General features: G+C 43.8%; 1 protein-coding gene across 12 annotated transcripts in view; it reads right to left on the bottom strand.

Annotated features, from left to right (window-relative positions):
• Positions 1–20,380, bottom strand: part of KALRN (kalirin RhoGEF kinase) — a gene marked incomplete at both ends in the record, with an annotated part of 686,722 nt that overhangs the window by 281,531 nt on the left and 384,811 nt on the right. For 7 of the 12 annotated variants that reach the window (XM_080696283.1, XM_080696287.1, XM_080696272.1 and 4 more), the window contains 5 exons: positions 2,791–2,913; positions 3,377–3,492; positions 7,123–7,237; positions 9,942–10,091; positions 13,526–13,744. In XM_080696283.1, the coding sequence (XP_080552409.1) occupies positions 2,791–2,913; positions 3,377–3,492; positions 7,123–7,237; positions 9,942–10,091; positions 13,526–13,744 (723 nt within the window). The remainder of the gene's footprint in view (positions 1–2,790; positions 2,914–3,376; positions 3,493–7,122; positions 7,238–9,941; positions 10,092–13,525; positions 13,745–20,380) is intronic. The other 5 variants (XM_080696289.1, XM_080696284.1, XM_080696290.1 and 2 more) reach the window with 2 other exon arrangements.

The following is a 20,380-nucleotide window of genomic DNA, read 5'->3' as shown; positions in this document are numbered from 1 at the left end:
CCTATGCCTTTTTATTTTGAAACATGAGCTCACTAAGTTACTGAGGCCAGCCTTGAACCTGTGATCCTCCTCTACTGGAATTACAGTCTCCTAGGTACTGGAATTACAGGTGTATACCACCATGCCCAGCTAATCCCACATTTCTTGCTCCTCCCATGTGGCTGAAATACTCAGCTTTTCCTGTAGTCTTGGGGATACAATTGTATAATTTCTATCCTTTTTCATACACAACCATATAATACCTTCCCCTTCATAACTCAAGCCAGTCTGAAACTCATATTTGCCACCAAAGACAGTAACTTACACAGCCTGATGAAGTAGGGGTCAGATTGTGGCAGCTGTTGAATGACAGATTCAGAGGTATGGACATGATCTGTAAACAGATCATGGGAACTATAATTCACCTGGACCTGGAAATCTAGACCTGACAGCTCATGTATCTTGGTCTTCACATGACCCTAATGGATATACTGTCCTTTCCATTTTGAATTTGATGTTGTCTGCTGGAAAAATAGAGTTTAAAGAAGAAAGGTTCAGCATTCTATTTTTCTCTCCTTTCTCCTTCCTTCCTCTTCTCTCCTTACTTATATCCTTTGATCAATTATCTTTTTCTCTAATTAATGAACTTTCCCCTGAATAACACTTTTAAGAAGTACTCTTGTCTTTAGTGCTTTTTTGGTATGTGTGTGTGTGTGTGTGTGTGTGTGTGTGTGTGTGTGTGTGTTACTAGGGATTGAATCTAGGGCTCGCTACCTCTGAGCTACACCCCAGCCCTTTACATTTTTTTGTTTTTAATTTTGAAATAGGGTCTCATTAAATTACTGTGCCCTGTCCTTGAACCTGCAATCCTCCTGTCTCAGCCTCCCAAGTACTGGGATTACGGATATGTGCCACTGCACCTGGCTATGTTAGCACATTTTATAAGTCTCTAAGATTTAGTTTTCTTGACATTATTCTCAAAATTTCATTATAATCTTCCATATTTGTCATTGATTACTAGCATTCCTTGTATATAGTGAACATATTTTTGTAGATATGGGCTTAGTAAGCTCCTTGTGCAGGAAGGCAGGTTTATTGAGATAGATCTTCATATACATTTCATAGGGGGATGTTTGACATTCTGTATGAAAAACTAAATCTTTCAAAATTTCCAATCACACACAAACTTTCTCCTAAGAGTCCCCAAAACAGAATCATGCCCATCTCTTATCTGAACTGCTTAGATTCTGTTTCTCTCAGCCTAAAGCATCTGCCTGATCCTCCAGACCCTCCCTGTCCTGGCTCCAAGAAGACATGATTTAGTTCAGGTAAGGTTCCAGGCACTTTCATTACTGATTTATTCTCTTTCGTTAAGCTGAATTAAGCCCCATTTATGTCATGGTTTCTTTCACTTTCAGCGACAAAATTGCCAGTTGAAAAAGGCGTTTTCTCAATATCATTAGTCACAGGCAATAGCAAACCAGAACCACAGTGGAAATCACTTCCCACTGTCTATAACAGCTCTGTCAAAAAGACAGGCAATAGCAGTTGTATTGACAAGGATGTGGAGAGATCGGTAGCCTCCTACATTGTAAAATGATCTGGCTACTTTAGAAAACATTTGGGAAGTTTCTTAAAGTTAAACATGGAAAACCATATAGCCTAAACAGTCCATGCCCAGGTTTCTACATAAGAGAACTGAAAACACGTTCACACCAAAATTTGTATGTGAAATGGTCATAGCAACATTTTTCATAATAACTCCAAACTAGAAACAAACACAAGACCTATCTGATGATATGCTCTCCCCGTGGCCCAAACAAACAGCGGCTCTCACCCTGGAAAGAGCATTCGCCCTGTGTGTAGGTGACACCAAGAAAGCTCCTCCACGTGGCAGGGAGCCAATGTGAGAGACCATGACGCTGCAGACAGGGGAGGCAGAATGACTTGCACTCAACCCCAGGGGTCCTCAGGTCAAATGCTGGCTGTGCAAACAGGTGGAAATCATATTTCCTTCTATTCTAGCATCCCCCCACCTCAGCGTGAATGGGAATGTGAGGGTGTGTGTGCAGTTTGCTCTCCAGAGGCCCTGTCTGGCTCATTAGCAGGTTTGAGGCCAGATGGATACAGCCAGCTTAGGGACTAAGGAGCTCACTGGCTTTGAGAGCCCATCCACAGTCACCAGCCCTTCTCATCAGGCAGACTTTCCAAACCATTCAAAATTTCAAGAATATGTGGATATGTGCAGATGTTCACAGATGTATGTGCATTTCTGCATGAATACACACTTTTGCCTTATGTGATCTGAAAGAATATAGCACATCTCAGAATCTGGAGCACAATAATGAAAATTTGGCAGCACAGTGTATAGCAACTGCCTTCCCGCTTATAGCTGCTCTCTATCCAGAGGCTGCAGTCCTCTGGATACTCAGATTTCAAAGGAGACAATCCTAAGCCTGCTGTCTGCCTTGCCACTGGGGCCATGCATTTCTGCTCCTGGTTCTTTTTGTGTGTGTGTGTGTGTGTGTGTGTGTGTGTGTGTGTGTGTGCTGGGGATAGAACCCAGGGGCCTTCTACCTCTGGGATACACCCCAGACCTATTTTATTTTTTATTTGGAAACAGGGTCTTGCTAAATTTCTGAGAGCCTTGCTAAGTTGCTGAGGCTGGCTCTGAACCTGCAATCCTCCTGTCTCTGTCTCCCAAGTACTGGGATTACAAATGTGCACCACCACATCTGGCTTGCTCTTGCTCCTGTAATGTGAAGGTGGCCAAAACGGGGGTGCTGGGTAGAGTTAGGGAGGGGTTCCTACCTTTGCAGGCACCCTGAATTCCCCATATTCTTTCAGCAGCTCCTGAGTCTCCTCAGTGGTCTCTCCAGTGGAGGTATGTGTTGAGAGGTAATATTCACCTGTTTCTTGGATCCAGTCCAGTGCCTGTGGGAGGAAACAACCCACCCATCCCTTAGCAAGCAGCTGTCAGCACAAAAATATGCTACACTACAAGGAAGCTTTTATGGTTTAGGATAATATGCTGGAATCTGGAACTGTGATCATGGTTCAGTTGGTATGTTGCACTAAAGGTGCGTTTTGTGAATGAGCTCTCCCCTGGTGTGGAACATCCCACTAGCAAAGCATTTGACTGGAGACTCTCCTGGGCCCAGCCCAGTGTTATCCAGGAGCGAGGGGCAGGGCGGGTGCCCCAGCATCCCCTCATACCTCCTGGCACCAAACTCAGAGTAGAATGTGGTTAGTATGAACTGCTGACATGTGACCCCGCTCTCTCTCGTCTCTCCACTCCTGCCTGCCATCTTCACCTGTTTCCTGCACTGTCCCCAACCTTGGTCAGCTGTGTATACCCCCCAGTGTAGAGGAAAAGCTTGGAAAGATCTGGCCATACCTGCTTGGCGCTGCGCTCAAACACCACGTACTGCTGGCACTGGTCTAACCGCCGCTTCTTCAAGGTCCAGAAGTGGAGGACACGATTCTCCCTCTGTAAGAGCTCACTCAAGATGGCTGCAGGGTACAGGAGGTGAGCACTGGTGTGGGAAGCTCTGAGCAGGTCCCCAGCACCCTCAGACCCACCACCCAGGCACCATGATGGGCAAGCCTCCCCACAGGACAAATGCAGCAACAGGAGAAGGGAGCACGACCTGGGCACAGAGAGAATTCTCCAGAGAGGGGCAAGACCGTGGAGTCCAGGGTAGTCCTCTGCTTGAGGGTTCCATCAGTTGGGTGGGGAAGGAGATGCCACCAGTGACTTAAGTGACCCTGATTCTGTTTTTGGTTGTAAGAGACCGTGGCAAGCATTAGTCTCTAAAATGGTTACTGACTCAGTTGGCCCCAGAGCCTAAGGAATGTGGGAGGACTTTGCCACCATGCCCAGGCATTCCTGAGGCGCTGCTAGAGGAGAGGAAGGGCATGAGCTGTGCGGAGAGGGCTGGAGTGATGTGTGGACAGCCAGTGTCATGGGCTGCCTCTTCGGCCCTGCATAAGAGTTGTGCATACGGTGCTTCAATAACAGAGCTTCAGTCACAAAACTGAGCCAGGGCACAGGGGTGCTGTGTTGGGATCAGGTCTACCTGTTGTCTCTAGGCCCCAAATACCATGGTGTGTGTGTGTGTGTGTGTGTGTGTGTGTGTGTGTGTGTGTGTGTGGTACTGGGGATGGAACCAAGGGGCTTTCTACCTCCAGGCTACACTCCCAGAACTATTTTTATATTTTATTTGGAAACAGAGTCTCACTAAGTTGCTGAGAGCCTCACTAAGTAGCTATCTAGGTCTCCCAGGCTACTAGGACAATAAAGCACACACAATTGTGCTTTACCAACATGGCACAACTCAAATTGCCATAAAAGTTTTGCTGATTTTACTTACTTTAAAAACCCATCTGGACCTTGGCACTAAGGATAGAACCAAACTCCCTTAAGCTGAGAACTTTCATGAGTCCCAATTATTCCCCACTCCCTGTATCATTTTCTTCATCATATAACTTCTTAAATTTTTTTTTCCCAGCAAGGAACAATAAATTTCCTATCTCCCTCTCTGAGCTCTGGTTCAGCCATGTGACTGCTTTGGCAAATGGGTTGTTAATAGATATGACCCCCAAAGCACTTGAACTGTGCTTACAGACTTAACATTCACCCCTGCCATCACTACTACAGGAACTTTCTGGTAACTGCTGTGCTTCGACCGACCCAGGTCTCGGAATGAAAAGACAAGAATCCTTCCCATAGTGAGGAGCCCAGATGTGCAACACTGAATATGTTGTTTGTTATGCAGAGATCTCATAAGACCCATAGCACTGGCTTTGATTTGAGGCAGCAGGTGAGAAGAAAACAGATAGAGATCACAGATCCTTGCTGAGGTGGAAGTTTCCCCTGGGCAAAGATGGAGTGACGTCTGCTTCCTTAAGTTTTTATGCCCCGAGTCAGAACTTCACCCATTGCAGCTCTCTCTGTAGTGGCTAAGAGGGAATCAACCCAAGTCAGGCAAAAATCCTAAAAAGCTTCAGGTTTCATTTCCCCCTTCCTGAGAGTTTTCACACAACCTGTCCCTGCCCCAAGAAGATACAGGCATTTCCGGCTCCCTCTGGGTACCTGCCCCTCTTTGCACAAAGAGGGGTAGGCAAGGGCGTGGTCTCAGCGGCAGCTGCCTCACCAAAGCTGCCATCTGCATTTGGCATTTGGAACATATGCTCTGAAATGTGCTGGAAGGAGAGGGTGACATAATGTCAGACACCCACAGGGCCCCTCAATCAAAAACAGAAAAACACATCTGCATAGGGCAGACTGTATCCTTCCTCTGCAGGGAACTGTGATTCCTAAACTTAATTCTCCCCAGAGGCATCATCTCTTCCCACTCTTGAGCTCTCTGAGCAGGGAGGGAAGCCCTATCTAAAGCAGGCCACGCCATCCTCCCTCCTGTGCCTGGTATCTCCAAGTCTGTCCCACTCCTCACTCCCAGTCAGCTCAGGTTCCTTCCCCAGCCTTGGTCTTCAGGGTTGCATTTCTCTGCTTTGACGTGTAAAACTCTTCACTTGTTCCAAGGCTAAATTGTGCATGGCCAGAGTAATGATTTAAGTAGTAAGACAGATAATAATTTAAGCTCAATGTGATCAGATAATAAACAATTCTATTTTTTTTTTTTTTTTTTTTTTTTTTTGCGGGTCTGGGGATGGAACCCAGGGGCATTTTACCTCCGAGCTACAGCCCCTACCCTATTTTTTTTTTATTCTTTATTTTGAAACCGGGTCCCACTGAGTTGCAGAGGGCCTCACTAAGTAGCAGAGGCTGTCCGTGAACCGTGATCCTCTGGTCTCAGCCTCCTGAATGCTGGGTTTACAAGCGTGCACAACCACGCCCAGCTTAATAAGCAATTTTTAAAGATAATATATATTATCTTTATATATATATATTACACACACACATACATATACTTTTTTTTTTTTTTTGGCAGTACTTGGGATGGAACCCAGGGGCATTCTACCTCCAAGCTATATCCCTAGCCCTATTTTTTATTCTTTTTTTATGTACTGAGGATGGAACCCAGGGGCATTGTACCTCCATGCTACACCCCAAGCCCTATATTTTAGTCTTTTTATTTTTTTTGTAACAGGATCTCAGTGGGTTGCAAAGGGCCTCGCTAAGTAACTGAGGCTGTCCACAAACTGCGATCCTCCCGTCTTAGCCTACTGAATGCTGAAATTATAAGCATGTGCCACCATTCCAGGCAAGATTACATGTATTTTTCATATACCCATAGACTTTACAGAATTTGGAGAGATATTACAGATTAACTAGAATAGTAATTATGTAATTTTTTTTGTGGTTCTGGGGATGGAACCCTGGGGTATTCTACCTATAAGCGACACCTCCAGTCCTACTTTTTATTCTTTGTTTTGAAACAGGGTCTAAGTTGCAGAGGGCCTCACTATTACTTATTATGTAAATTTTTACTTGCACACAAACTACCTGGTTTGTTGGTGGGATGGGGCCCCAGTCTTGCCAAATGCAGGTTTCGACTGTAGGTTTGGTTGGGGCCCAAGAGTTTGTTTTGCACAGGTGATATCAATGTTGCTACTCTGGGGACTACCTTAGAAGTAGCAAGAGTCTAGACATCACCTTTATTTTAAACAAGAAAACTAAAGTTTTAAAAGTTTAGGTAAAAAGTGACAACTCTAATATAGATCTTAGTTTTAGGATTCTTAGTCCATGCCTCATTCCCAAGGCTATAAGATACCCTCATCTTGTACTATTTAATATGTTAAATATGTAGCGAGCTACATATGGCTATTTACATTTAAATTAACTAATATGAAATCAGAGTAAGAATGTAGTTTCTTAGTTGCACTAAGCAATAGCCACAGGTGACTAGTGGCTGCTATTTCAGGTAGTGTGGATAGAAAATTTTACTAGGCAACATAGCTCTTGGCTATAAGATAAATGCAAAAGCTTAGGGAAAATTTATCCTCATTTTTCCATTCAAAATCTTGACTGTGAATCACTACTGCTCATGCCGCCCCAGCAGAATTTTTTTCCCCTGAGGAGAAGAGTTCAGGAATTTGTGAGAGCAGGAGGAGGCGGTAGAGGGCTGGCCTCTCATCCAGGCCTCTGAAGTGTCCCACGGCCCAGGGCTTCTCACTGACCTTTTACTTGCTGCTCGGGTCCCCGAGTGTGGCTGGCGACGCTGGGCATACTGACGTTGTTCCTGTGGATGTACTTGAGAAACACCTCAGCGTTCCGCCGTGCCAGGGTGCAGGCCTGAGGGAGACAGAGGTATGAGGACTCTGTCCCCAGCAGGAGTGTGGGATCCCCGCAGTGGGGGAAGGGGCGCCCTTCTTCCACCTGTCAGGAGCTGGAGGGCTTGAGGGTGATGAAGATGCTGGAGGAATCCCCAGGGAGCAGAGCTCTGGAGATCGCATCTGCTTCACGGACACTACAGTTCCTATTTAGGAGGTTCGTGCTGAAATTTCCTTTTACCAACTAGTGAATTGCTCCCTGTACTCCTCTGCTTTCCATTTTGGATAAAAATCAGAAATTGGACAAATCCCTTGGCTACCTATATGTTGACTTGACATTACTAATGTCTACTCCGGCCTGGGCTGCTTTTCTTTTCCTGCTAGAACACCTCTTCTATGACCACTGGTGAAAACCCAGGAAACATAACCTGCTTTAGCATTCGTTTGACTTAGACTCAGGGAAGTAAATTTTTTTTTTTTGGGGGGGATACATTAATCAGCCATACATTCTAGATCTAAATGGAAGTTGCCACCAGCATTTTTCAAATGTACTTGCCTGTCACTCAAGCTCCTTTCCCTTACCTAAAAACACTAATAAACATTTTATTGGGAAATACTTATCTCCATCGAAGAATAAGAGCCACTATGTCACCTCTGTAAGACTCGTATCAGTTGCGGATGGCACCGGATCATGTCACTTCCTCTTTGTTGGACGGATAGACAAGACTGAGTTCCAGGAAGAGCTCAGGTAGGAAGCCATTCACATCTAGAATCCAGATCTACTCATAGAGTGTTTCTAGCTCCTCTCAAGCCTGTATAGTTCCTGGATTTCTCTAACAGTCCCCCTCAACCTCCAGTTATAAAAGTAGTACATGGTAGTACATTGACTTTTAATCCATAGTTTCTAGAATTAAATGATCTCCAGACCAAATTGTTAAATTAAAACACCCTTTTATTCTTAGCCTCTGATCCTATAAATTTTATGATTAAAATTATTACATATAATTAAAATTATTACATAATTAATATACTAGATGATTAGTACAATATAATTATATAGCTACAGGTTTATGATTATATAAAAAATCAGCAATAAAGGCCCTAAATCCTCTAGGGATCTCTGGTAAAAGCCTGCTGGGGGGTCCATGGATTCTGAGGCCCATGAATTTGACAGCCTGATGGCCGCTAAAGCTAAGGAATCTGAGATGGATCAACTAATGTGTATACACACGCAGCTCAACATTCTGTCTGCTGGGCATAGAATTCCTATCATGATGGAGAGTTTCTTTCTATAATTTTATGAATATATGGAACACATCATCTCAGAAGGCTTTTTTTCTTCCTCCAAAGAAAACATTTACTTTTATGAAGAGATATCTTTATATGTCTACTTAGAATCTTTGATATGCTCTACTTAAATTATTTTGTTCAAAAATAGGGAAGACTTTTTAAGTTATCTTAAGCCCTGTATGAAAGAATTTCTATTTAATCATATTGGCAAGAGCTGATGAGCAAGGGTTCTGATCCATACAGCTGGAGACAGCAGACAGAGAAGGGTAGGGGATAGCCATCTTACAAAAGAACAAAAATAAAAGAGGTAGTCAAATAGAAAAAAATTCCCTAATAAGAGAGAGGCAGTTAATTATAAAATCGCTGAAAATTAGTGGTAACATGTCAGGGTATAAAAATTCTCTTTTGTATTTACAGAATCCTAAATGGAAGCAGACTTTGAACATGAGAAATTTGAGAGGAAAAGGAGCCTCGAGATCAGCCCAAACACAGAAGACTGAGAGATCAAAGACTAGAAGACGAAGGAGGACTTCCCACTCTACTGAAAGCGTGGGCTGTGCTTTCTCTCTGGGAGGCTAGGGTTCTATTAGAAGAGCCCAGGTAAGGTATTCTACTTCATAGAGAATAAATAGCATGCCATTTATTGATAAAGGGTAACTGTTTTACTGATAAATAAACATGGTGTCTAAATGTATTTGTTCAATTCTTACTATAAATTTGCACCATCCATTTATAAAATATTTTAACGTCCTTTGTACTGTTTTAAAATAGTGTTTATCTTTTAGTCAAAAAGTTATTTCATAAACCAAACAACTGAGTGAAAGCATATATTTTTCTCAGATAACGACACCCAAAGGATATCAGGATATTCAAACATGGTAGCAGTGATAATGGTAAATTCTAATTGCCCAATGGCACCAAAAGTGCTAAGAGAGAAGCGACTGAAGTGTAACCTTACCACCTGTGAGTGTGTGTGTGTGTGTGTGTGTGTGTGTGTGTGTGGTACTGAGGGTTGAACCCAGAAGCATTCATTATACCTCTGAGCTACACCCCCAGGCCTATTTTTATTCTTTTTATTTTATATTTTTAATTTTGAAACCTGGTCTCACTAAGTTGTGGAGGGCCTTAGAAGGTTGCTGAGGCTGGCTTTGAATCTGCAATCCTCCTGTCTCAGACTCTCTAGTACTGGGATTACAGACATGCAACACTGTGCCTGGCTACCTTACCACCTTTTGCATTAACCAGGCAACATCTTCTCAACAACCCTTCTCTCCTTTAGATGAGAGGACAGAAAAAAAAGGAGGGGGGAGGGAAGGAGGGAGGGACAGGGAGAGAGAGAGGGAGGGGGGAGGGAGGGAGGGAGAGAGAGAGAGAGAGAGAGAGAGAGAGAGAGAGAGGGAGAGACCTTGCGTGAAGATGCTCTGACACACTCTGACCTTCAGAAAGGCCTCCTTTTGTTCCAGATGTTTGCTGATGAGTGGGATGACGTGGTCCATCTCTGCTCCCGGCCCCAGTTTATCTCGCCCACCACACCAGTCCTCATCTCTTCGATACTCTTGCTCTAAGCTCTCCAGGACACTGCACACCTAATGAATCATGGAGGGAAACATTCAGGCAATTAATCAGTCAGGAAGTGTTCTCTGAGGACCCTCAGCCCACAGAACCCTACACAGTGACATTTTTCATTTGAAGCTGAGTCTGCATATTTACAATATGTAGTACCCCTGGGGCATCTAAGAGAGGCTCAGGGAGCAGTGAGAATCCTGCATCTGGAGCTTAGGAGACACTTGCGGCTGGATGTAGGGATTTTGGAATTCTCTTTTTGCAATTGAGGGCTGAAGGCTGGTGACGTACTGAGGAAGAGGAAGAAAGGAAGAAAGATAGTGTATTTGAGGGTTTCGCAGTGTTTTATATGTATCATATTGTTAAAACCTCATGATCACTGTACATTATGCAGAACAGGAAATGGGATTTGGAGAAGATACTTGACTTGCCTAACTGTTTGTACTTGTCCAGCAATAAGAAGCCTCAAGCAGAGGTATGGGAGGAAGCTACCTCTGAGGCATGAATTTATGGGCCATAAACAAAAGTCATCTTTCTCTTCCTCTGGGGGAAATTGTTCCAAAGTCTTACCATAAGGCAGTGACATCTCTAGGTCATCTATTACAAAATAAACATTTCTTTCAGAGGAAAAATAAATTTGAGTTAACCTAAAGGACAGTTAAGATTTCAGTTCTAAAACTGTGGAAAGGCAAGGCTGAGGGGCATTACAAATAACTTCAAAAGAGAGCAGAGTATTATTTATTTATTTATTTATTTTGGTGGTACTGGAGTTCCTGGAAGCCCTTCTACCTCCCAGCTACACTACCAGATCTATTTTTATATTTTTAAATTTGGAACCAGAGTCTCTTAAGCCAGCGAGGCTGGCATTGAACCTGCGCGATCCTCCTGTCTCCGCCTCCCAAGCGTGGGGATTACAAGTGTGTGGCACTACGCCCAGCTCGAGAGCAGAGTGTTTTGAAGGGGAAGTTAGGTTGAATCCTACAGTAGAGACTCAGGCAGCCTAATATCAGAGTATCAGAGTGTAAGGAGGGATACAGAAAACAAAAATTGGAGTTTCTATATTTTCCTTCAATAGACCTTGATTACTTGCTTGGACATAGCAACAGGAGAGAACAGCTGTAATTATCTTTCACCTCCACTGAGAAAGTCATTGCTTTGAGAAAGAATGAGCCATTGGGCAAGAAGTTCACCGAGTTATTAGCTGAGCTAAAAGATGCCTCAGGCAGAACCCTCATGACATGCCGCCCATGTCATGAGAATGCCTGTCCCTGAGTGCCAAGTGCTAGTCTAATCCCATCTCTGGTAGCTCTCTTCATGCAAAATGTGAAAATATGAGGCAGTTTCATGTCTTGCAATAAAACAGATCATAGGCATGAAAAATTACTGGAATAAGGTGACTTGAGATTTGTCCAATGATAGGACTGAACCTAGAAATGATCAATTGAATCAACTGAAGAGATTATTAAGTATACATACTTTAACTTAGTTGGCAAGGAAACAGAAATCCAGAAGGGCAAAGTAACCTTCATCAAGGTCAGTTCAGGGCCTAACTCTTATTCCAGTGCTCATTCCCTTCACCATCTTGATTCTCGGCAAATTGAAATTTGTGTGTTATTAGATAAATTCTCACTTTTTTCCCTATCTATATTCAGTTGGGTAGTAATATTTCTTTCTTTCTTTCTTTTTTTTTGGTGGTATTGGGGTTCCTGGAAGCTCTTCTACCTCCAGGCTACACTCCCAGACCTATTTTATATTCTTGAAACAGGGTCTCTTAAGCCAGCGCGGCTGGCTTCGAACCTGCACGATCCTCCTGTCTCCGCCTCCCAAGCGCGGGGATTACAAGCGTGCGCCACCACGCCCGGCGTAATATTTCTTGAAAAGACTTTTGTTCATGAAACTGCTTTCTCAAAAGTCAACTAACTATATATACTGTGCGTGTGTGTAAATTTATAAACTCTGTTCCAATGTGTCTATTCTTACAAATACCATCCTGTCTTGATCACAGTGGCTTTAAAGTAAGCCTTTAAATCAGATAGTATAATCTCTCCAGCTCCATCCTTCCTGTTCAAAATTTGTTTTGGCTACTCCAGGTTCTTTGCATTTGCATTTTACTTCCAAATAAATCTAGAGCCAGCACATCAATTTCTCCTACAGAGCTTGCTGGGGTTGGACTGGCTGTGCTGGTGCTAGAGATCAAGAGCGGAAGCTCTTCGTCATCTGAGGTGGCTGCTCTCACCTCTGTGGACAGCAAAGGCATTATTTCCCTGAAACAACAGAAAGAAGGAGCGAGAGGTGTGGGGCTATCGCACTGGCTGCGGCTCTCATGGGCATGTTATATTTGCTCCAAGGAAGACTCTCGCAGGGTCCTTGTAAGTCACCCAGAGGGGAATGTTTCTCTGATCTATTTCTGCTAGGAAGCAGTTCAAGTGGAAAAATTATTTTGCCTTGTAAAACATTACTACTGCTTTAAGCCTCTATTTCATGAAAATAATCCTCTGACAGCACCCAAGTCACATAAGAAATCTTCTTAGGCCTTGCACACATTGCACTACAAAGGCAATGGTAATATATCTGCATCTTCAAGCCCCTACTGTATGCATCTCCTGCCTCTTCTCCCATAGCTGTACCATCCTATCACCTGGGTTCACAGTTCCCCAATGACAGAGAGCTTTGTTTCTTCCATTAGACAGGGAGCCCCAGGGATGGCACAGCCATATGTTTTCCAAGCAGTGCATCATGCCTAGTGGTGGAAGATTATATTATTGTTCAATGAATATTCACTTTCCTCTCCCAACCTTCATGGGAGGCAGGGTTGCCTCACTGACGTTGGCTTGGCTGTGTGCTTGTTTTGGCCAATGGGATGTTACAGAATACAACAGAAGCACAGGGTGAAATGCTTTTGCACAGTAGATTTGGGACTTCTGTACTTGTGCCCGTGAGTTTGAATGTGCCTCAAGTGGCTGCTGATCAAAGAGGATAAGAGATACAGAAGCAGGTCTGGATGCAATGTATAGCTTGGAGCTTATCTCTGCCAAGCTCAGCTGAAATTAGCTCAATCCCAGATACTTAATCAAAAATAAATGCTTAATTTTTGAGTTTTAAATGTTTGGGTTTTGGGGCAGTTTGTTCCACAGCATTACTGCAGCAACAGCTAACTGATATAACTGATCTACTGCTAAAATCTAGCATTCAGTGTACAGCTAATCTCCATTTTCAACATGTCTGTATAGGTCTGATGAGCTTGAGAAATTTATGAGAAACAATGAGATGGTCCACTGGAAAAGATGATCAGGAGGGCAACTTGTGGTGTTCCCACTAACTATTCTTTTATTGCCAAAGGTCAGTACTGAGAAGGCTGGCTCCTTGCTGGAGAGTTGTACCACAGAGCTGCAACGAGGAGCAGGAAAGAGCCCTCTGCCAGGCTCAGCCCCACATGTCCCACAGCCCTTCCCCTCACCTGTTCAGAGGTTTTGTAAAAGGCCACTGACGCGTTGACCAGTTTCAGCCGGTCTTCCATCTTCAGCATGAGCTGCTGCCAGTGGAGGGCCACCTTCTCGGCACATTCCCGGATGGCGTCGGCGTCGTAGTGACCGGCCTGGAGCAGCGCCTCTGCTTTCTGCTGGACCTGCAGGGCGCTCTGGTGCGTCTTCTGCAAGGAAGTGGCATGAAAGAGGGACTGGGCGCGAGGGGAGGAGAGAGAGGTCCGTGGGAACGACCCAGGCGTGGTATGGGAGGGGGTGGAGTGAGGCGTGAGTGGGGAGATGCAGAGAAGTTAAAGAGCTTTAAATGTCTGATCTACTGTGTCATGACGATTAACACATTATTGTTTTTAAAGCATAGATTTTTTTTTAAAAAAGATACCATACATTTTTATTAACGAATCTTTCAAGACCCAAACTCTTACTCCCAGTCCTTACTTTCTAATTACGTCCCTCTGGATTTTAAGGACATTTCCATTTCTATGGCAGAGAAACAGAAACTGGATAGAAGTCTGTTCTCTGGTTCATTAAATTTCCTTTTCAAATCAAATCATAAAATTGTTCATCATTAAATTTTCAAAGGCAGTTCCTGCTGCAGTCCCATTTTATAGATCAAGTAAACACAGCATGTTACATAAAAATTCCATGTAATATAAATCTCAGATAACAATGCAACCATTTTAAACACGAATAATCAGTTGAAAAGGATTCTAGTAGAAGGAATAAATTAGGGTGGTTGATTAAGCTACTGTGACCCCTCACATCCTCCCTTAGTTACTTCACCAAATAGCAGAGCAGTACCGTGGATAATTCAGCTCAATGCACGATCCCTACATTTTTACAGTTGCTTTTAAGATATTCACATATCTCTATGCATTATATATAAGTCTCCTTTTCTGAATGCTTTCAGATTCAGGCTAGATATGCTTTGCATTCTTTAAGTTCACACGAACTGCAGGAGGTGGGGCGATCAGGCTGGAGGATCAGGCGGCACGGAGAGAGCCAATCCGGGTGTGGTGGCACACACCTATAATCCCAATTCTTGGGAGGCTGAGACAGGAGGTTTGCAGGTTCACAGCCAACCTCAGCAACTCAGCAACTTAGTGAGGCCTTTCACAACGTAGTGAGACTCTGCTTAAAAAAAAAAATATGCCGGGCATAGTGGTGGGTGCTTAATACCAGCATCATGAGGATCGCGGTTCATGGACAGTCTCAGCTACTTAGTGAGGCCCTTTGCAACTCAGCGAGACCTTGTTTCAAAATAAAGAATAAGCCGGGCGTAGTGGCTCATGCTTGTAATCCCATGCTTGGGAGGCGGAGACAGGAGGATCACGGAGGTTCAAAGCCAGCCGTGCTGGCTTAAGAAACCCTGTTTCCCAATTTAAAAAAGTATAAAAAATATGTCTGGGAGTATATCCCAGAGGTAGTAGGGTTCCCAGGAACCCCAGTACCACCAAAAAAAAAAAAAAAAATAGAATAAAAAATAGGGCTGGAGGTATACCTTAGAGATTGAATGCCCCTGAGTTCTATCCCCAGTACTGCAAAAATAAAATAAAATAAAATAAAATAAAATAAAATAAAATAAAATAAAATAAAATAAAATGGCTGGAGAGTAACTTAGAGGCAGATGCCCCTGGGTTCAATCCCTAGCAAAACACACACACACACACATACACACACACACACACACACACACACACACACACATACACACACACATACACACACACCAGCTGGGATTGAAATTTCCTAAGACAAATGTGGCTGACCCATAGGAGACCATCAGAGTCACTGATTTGCAAGAGCCACGAGCGTCACAACCCCCAGCCCCAGCGCTGAGACCCTTCCCGCTCATATGCCACACTAATTTTGCCTTTGTCATTTTAGGAAAGTATAACTTAGTGAGTAGTGAAAGGGGCAGCTGGAAGCCCAGTGACTTCCTCCAGAACCCGTGCCTGTCCTTGGGCAGCAGGGCTGCGGCTGTTCGCACAGCTCGTTCGTTCAGCACTGCTGGGGCTGGTATGACCCCCTCCCTCAGTCTCACCTGTTCCTCCGCCTGACTCCCACCACGTCTGCCCCTCACCCTCATCAAAGACTGCAGTCTGCACACTCCTACTTCTTTCCCCTGGTCTATCAACCACCTTTTGCCTTCTCTCCACTCTCTACCGAATCTGCAGTAGCTCCCCTTCCATGGCCTCCTCTAGTGACCTCAGTCAGCCCTCTGTCCTGATGAGCCTGTAAGCACTGGGTTTCCAATTGTTGAATGCGGCTAGAGAAAACAAAACCAAAGGCAGAACTGACCCACCACAGATCCCTGGCTTTCTTTATCTGCTTCCTAAACGCAGCAGTACCAAGGTCAGGCCTTGCTTTTATCTAAACCCCTGGCTTCTCTCGTCTCTCTGTAATGATTCCCCAGTCTAAGCCTCTTCTTGCCTGATGCCTGGCCCTCCTCTTTAGTTGCCCTCAGATGCAGGGGAGCCGCCTGCACACCCCTCACCTCCTAGAAAGCCATCATTCAGTTGGTCTGTCTGTCCCCTGTCAGCCTGCTACAAGGACACCTTCACTTGCCTGCAAATGGGAAAGGCTCCCCTGCCCTGTCAAAGCCTCCACCTCCTCCCAAGAAGCCCCCAAACTCCACAGGGGAAGCTGAGCAACTCTTCTCTGGGAACAGTTTTCTGAGTCACCTGCCACTTCTGGGGGTACCCCACTTCTCCCTGCCACCGAGGACTGTAACCCCAACATTATTTATGACTGCTGATACCCACTCCCCCAGCTCCACCTTCATCTCTTCTTAGGTGACCCAACTAGTTTTCCGCCCTTCTATTTCCAATCCACCAAATTCCTCCTTCATTTTATTTTTTTCAGTGCTGAGTTTTGAACTCGAGACTACAAGCACGCTAAACATATGCTTTAACACTGAGCTGTACCCCAGCCCATCTTTTATATTTTTGACAGCTTTTTTTTTTTTTTTGGTGGTACTGGGGTTCCTGGAAGCCCTTCTACCTCCGGGCTATACTCCCAGACCTATTTTTTTTTACATTTTTATTTGGAAACAGGGTCTCCTAAGCCAGCGCACACACTGGCTTCGAACCTGCGCGATCCTCTTGTCTCTGCCTCCCAAGCGTGGGGATTACAAGTGTGCGCCACCACGCCCGGCTGATAGCTTTATTTCTTTGTAATAGACAGTGCTTGTATTAAGTAGCATCTGATATAATTTTCAGCTCTAAAACTCTCATTTTATGATATAAGTTATCACTCCCTTCTCTCAATTAAAAAGCCTTCAGTGGTTCCCTCATTGCTATGATATTAAGTTCAAACTTTGGAGGCTGTCATTAAAAGCCCCTCACAATGGGGTCTTTAACTACTCCTATACGTGTTTCCTTCCCCAAAGCCCGTGAAAACACGCCACAAGCTTTCTTGACTCTGCTACTTTCCTTCCTCTGGCCTTGGGGATGCCCCCTGTATTTACCATGGTGGTGGCCAGCTTCCCTGTGACGTACCTCAAGTCTGTCCTTTTCAGTGAGGCCTTTCCAGATGGCCTGAGACTTATCGAAAGACTGCCATACTTTGATGTCACTCACCTAAACCTTTGCTTAGACTGTGAAACTCTCAAGGTAAGAATGTCTGGAAAGAAATCACTTAAATATCTGTCAGGGTTTACTCTGTGCTGGGCACAGTGCTCATGCATATATTTTCTAGTTTTTCGAACAATGCTACAAGGTGAATGTGTGTACGTGTGTTTGCATTTTGTACTGGGGATTAAACCCAGGGGTGTTCTATCTTTGATCTACAACTCCACCCTTTTTTATTGTTTACTTTGAAAGAAGATCTTGCTAAGTTGCTGAGGATGGCCTTAAAGCTGTGATCCTCTTGTCTCAGCCTCCCAAGTACTGGTATTACAGGCATGCACCACCATGCCTGGCTCAAGGTAGATATTATTTTTCCCATCTCAGAGATTTAGAAACTGAGGCTCAGCTGTCTAAATGACTTGTCCAAAAATGTACGACCAAGGAAGTGACGAAGCAAGGTATTAAACTCAGGTTTGACCTACTCCCAAACCCATGTTCTTTCCATGGACGGAAATCACACCACATCATTTTACCTCTAGGATTAAGATGCTCTCTATGGTATTTCTCATTCGCAGGAAGGGTTCATCAGATGAATATTAGTGATTATGATAATTATGTGGCTTTTCCTTATTGTATAAAACCAGCATGTAACTGTCATCATAAGCTTGTTATCACGCTTTCTCAGAAAAGTGGAGCCTAAATTTTCCTATAATTTATGCTATGTAATAAGGTCTTTCCCATACTCTAAAACTCATTATCATCTAATAGTCCCGGAAACTCCTTTCCCCTTTAATTTCCTAAATGATAAACTCTTATCCATGTGACATAATCTTTGCTTTGCCAAGCTTAAGTCATTTACTTCTACTCCTTATTATCTAATCCTATTGAGTGCTATATGTTTAAGACATGGATTATCAAGGACATTAATATTTAGTAGGAGCATGCAGAAGAAAATTGAACTGAATCAACTGAATTTATTAGCTACTTTTTTTCTGGCATAATATTTGTGCTCCAGATGCATAAGAGGATTCCAAGTCAAAATGAATTCTAAAGTTGAGCTTCTCTCTACAAAGTGCACAGTTCCCAAAGAAACATCAGCTGCATCCTGGATGCAAACATATAATCATATAATTGCCTCATGAAGCCCTGCTGCCTCGGGTGCTGTACTACTCTTTATTCTGAATGGCTTGGGGGAAGGTTTACAAACACCACACTTACTTCAGGTAAGAATTCTGCTCTTCCTTGGGGAGACCAAAACCTTCAGTCCAAGGAGGTCACTAAAGCTAGTATTAGCAGATATCTTGGTTTGTTCAGGACAGTTCCAGTACATATCTGTTTTCTGGCTTAGTTATTAATAATTCTTTTTTCACTCTTAAAAGTATCTTAGTTTACACAATAAATTATAAGCATCCTACCAACAGCTACTTTAGTTTCCCTTATGAAACTCAGGGTTCTTTCATAGGGTCTAAGTAGTCTCATCATGACCCCATCAGCAATGACTGTAAAGATTTCCAATAATACTGTCAAAATGGGGAAGCCACCCAGGCATGGTGGCACATGCCTCTACTCCCACGACTTGGGAGACTCAGAGAGGAGGATCACAGGTTCAAGGACAGCCTCAGCAAGTCGTGAGACTCTCAGCAATCTACTGAGACCCTGTTTCAAAATAAAAATTAAAAAAGAGCTGGGGGTATAGGTTGGAGGTAGAATGTCCCTGAATTCAATCCCCAGTACCACAAAAATGGAGTACACCAAATCAGACTACTTACATCCCCTTTAAAATCACTTATATCCTCCCTGGCTTCTTATTCTCCTTATGCAGAACCTGATCTAGCTTACATTTAGAGAGAAGTACAGGCCACTGGAGAAGGAACATGTACTGATATTCTGGTTCTGATCTCCCTGTTATTCTAGCCATACTGAAGACCCTGCCTACTGCCAATTCCCAAGACAGTCTAGAAATCCTATCTGCTCTGAGGTGCCCTCTCAAGACCACAGATATCAACCCTAGAATCTCCTATATCTCAGCATCAATCCACCAATACTGGGTCAAGTTGTACCCATATTGAAACCCAGAACTGATTAGGAGACATTAATGCTCAGGGAGCCTCAAATCTGCAAGGAAGCAGTGGCATCTTATAGGAATCAATGCACGCTGCATATGCATCCATGGAATTCAGGCATCTCACTAGCGCTGGGAAAGCATTTCCCTGCTCTTTCCCGCCAAATCCAAGATGCTCTAGCCTGTCATGACACTTGGTCTTAATTTGCCCAAATTTGATTAGGGGACTAGAAATTTACTCATCTGCCAGGGCATGTGAACCTCATTCCAGATGAATGAAGGGGATGACAAGAGCTGCCTTGCCTCTGCTTAGCACCCCACAGAACATCACGCCTTACTGCTAGACTCACTGCTGGGCAGTCCTCTCTGCCTCTGCCTATAGAAACATGTTCGCCAGGGGTCTTAATAACCCCGTACTGATTTTCCCTTTCCCGTGAGCAGGTCCTAACGCTTTCATATTTGGATGTGTCAGTAAATTGCAATAGGGACAGCTGGTGATAATAAAACTTTTCTCCTCTAGTTAATTCCTCTCCTTAGAAAATTGTTTGCTCATACAGTACATGAAGCATATAGTTGTTGTTGTTGTTGTTATTATTCTTTTGTGATGCTGAGGATTAAATCCAATGGGGCTCCACCACTAAGCTACATTCCCAGCCTTTTTTATTTTTTGGTGGTACTGGGGGTGTAACCTAGAGGCTTTCTACCTCTGGGCTATACGCCCAGACCTTTTTTTTTTTTTTTTTTTTGGAAACAGGGTCTCACTAAGTTGCCTCACTAAGTAGCTGAGGCTGGCTTCGAACCCGTGCGATCCTCCTGTCTCAGCCTCCCAAGCGCGGGGATTACAAGCGTGTGCCACCACGCCTGGCTCCAGCCTTTTTTATTTTTTGAGACAGGGTCTTGTTAAGTTGCCCAGGCTAGCCTTGAACTTGTGATCTTTATGCTTCAGCTTTTTGAGTAGCTGGTTTCACAGATGTATGCCACCAGGTCCAGTTTACAATTTGTTTTTAAATCTCAAATCTCAGACAGTAGTTCTAGGACTAGTATTAGTTCCTGAGAAGACATCAAGCATCCTATGGAAACATATGATTCACTTTAATGATGTGTTTATGCACTCAAGATGGTTTCTGAAAAATTAAATGGTTGAATTCAATCAATATTAGTTTTTAAATGGCCACCAATCAATTGAATTACTGTATAAAACG

This window comes from Muscardinus avellanarius, assembly GCF_963383645.1.
Source record: "Muscardinus avellanarius genome assembly, chromosome: 5".
NCBI classification, from domain to species: Eukaryota; Metazoa; Chordata; class Mammalia; order Rodentia; family Gliridae; genus Muscardinus; species Muscardinus avellanarius.
Note: the sequence above shows the minus strand (reverse complement) of the source record. Positions and strands in the feature narration are given on the sequence as shown.